Below are 1,564 nucleotides of genomic sequence, written 5' to 3'. Positions count from 1 at the left end.
GTTGATTTTCCGTTGAGTTTCCTGGGATGGGGCAACTATGCCACCGCCGAGAGGTACAGGGAGCCGTGCTCGGAATCACCTTGAGATGCCTTATCAGGGAGAGGCTATTAGGGATGGGGCAACTATGCCACCGCCAAGAGGTACAGGGAGCCGTGCTCGGAATCACCTTGAGATGCCTTATCAGGGAGAGGCTATTAGGGATGGGGCAACTATGCCACTGCCAAGAGGTACAGGGAGCCGTGCTCGGAATCACCTTGAGATGCCTTATCAGGGAGAGGCTATTAGGGATGGGGCAACTATGCCACTGCCAACAGGTACAGGGAGCCGTGCTCGGAATCACCTTGAGATGCCTTATCAGGGAGAGGCTATTAGGGATGGGGCAACTATGCCACCGCCAAGAGGTACAGGGAGCCGTGCTCGGAATCACCTTGAGATGCCTTATCAGGGAGAGGCTATTAGGGATGGGGCAACTATGCCACCGCCAAGAGGTACAGGGAGCCGTGCTCGGAATCACCTTGAGATGCCTTATCAGGGAGAGGCTATTAGGGATGGGGCAACTATGCCACCGCCAAGAGGTACAGGGAGCCGTGCTCGGAATCACCTTGAGATGCCTTATCAGGGAGAGGCTATTAGGGATGGGGCAACTATGCCACCCCCAGGATTTTTTTTGTTTTTCCTCGATTTTCCTCTCACGGAGTCGTTCAGTGACCGGACGAAAACCCGTTATAGCAGTGTGGAAATATATATTTGATTCCATTAATTCAGCTTGATAGGAGCTGACACTGATAAGGAGCTTGACACTAGTATCCTACCAACACCCGAGGCTTATAGAGCTCAGATGAGAGAGGTAGTAGTAGTACACCATGGATGGCGATGGTGTACTATCACTCTTCAGATGGAGATTGAGCGTCAACAGGCCATGGAGGTGTCTGAGGCGGTGGTGAGATGCCCAGTGGTGAGGACAGCAGTAGTAGCAATCTACTCTACGATATGGTACTCCCAGTCTGAGGAGGTCCTGGTTAGTCTTATTAGGTTATAAGACCGTGATGTTATAATTGATTATTTTTCGATGTATTTGGTGTAGCATGAGCTGGCCCATGGTGTACCATAGGACACCCATCGTATCATTACACTATTCTTTATAGACGTTGTGTTGGTAGTGCTAGTCACAGGACCACTAGTTGAGGCAGCTCCGTTCAGCGAACATTAAATTCCAAGCAGCCGCTATCGTTGCACCAACAGTAGGAGGTGACAAGCAGACCGGTACACCGCTAACACGAGACAACCACAATCTATAATGGCAACCCTTTGGTCAGAACAACAGTTTGTGAGCATCTTACTTGCCACCCTCAAACCCCTGCCGCTTACATTCTCTGTATAGTCCAATTTGAGGTCAGTGAGAAACGAATCGACGTTTCAATATACACCCTCGTCGCCGCGTGTTACTATCATGCTGCTCAACAACTGTCAGTCAAGTGATACGAACCATCCGGAAGTAAATTAAGAAAGATAACGACGTTTCACTGTACACCCTCGTCGCCACTTGTTACTATCATGCTGCTCA

General features: G+C 49.9%; 1 protein-coding gene across 1 annotated transcript; it reads left to right on the top strand.

Annotated features, from left to right (window-relative positions):
- Window positions 1-520: 520 nt before the first annotated feature.
- Window positions 521-940, top strand: Pmar_PMAR008658 (hypothetical protein; the record flags this gene model as incomplete). The annotated part of the gene is made up of 3 exons (XM_002774256.1): window positions 521-575; window positions 774-847; window positions 896-940. Coding segments are annotated over 3 exons (174 nt in total), but the record flags the coding sequence as incomplete, so codon positions are not given.
- Between the last annotated feature and the right edge of the window lie 624 nt (window positions 941-1,564).

Source organism: Perkinsus marinus (genome assembly GCF_000006405.1).
Source record: "Perkinsus marinus ATCC 50983 genomic scaffold scf_1104296958580, whole genome shotgun sequence".
NCBI classification, from domain to species: Eukaryota; Perkinsozoa; order Perkinsida; family Perkinsidae; genus Perkinsus; species Perkinsus marinus.
The sequence above is the reverse complement of the archived record's forward strand: the minus strand, read 5'-3'. Positions and strand labels throughout refer to the sequence as shown.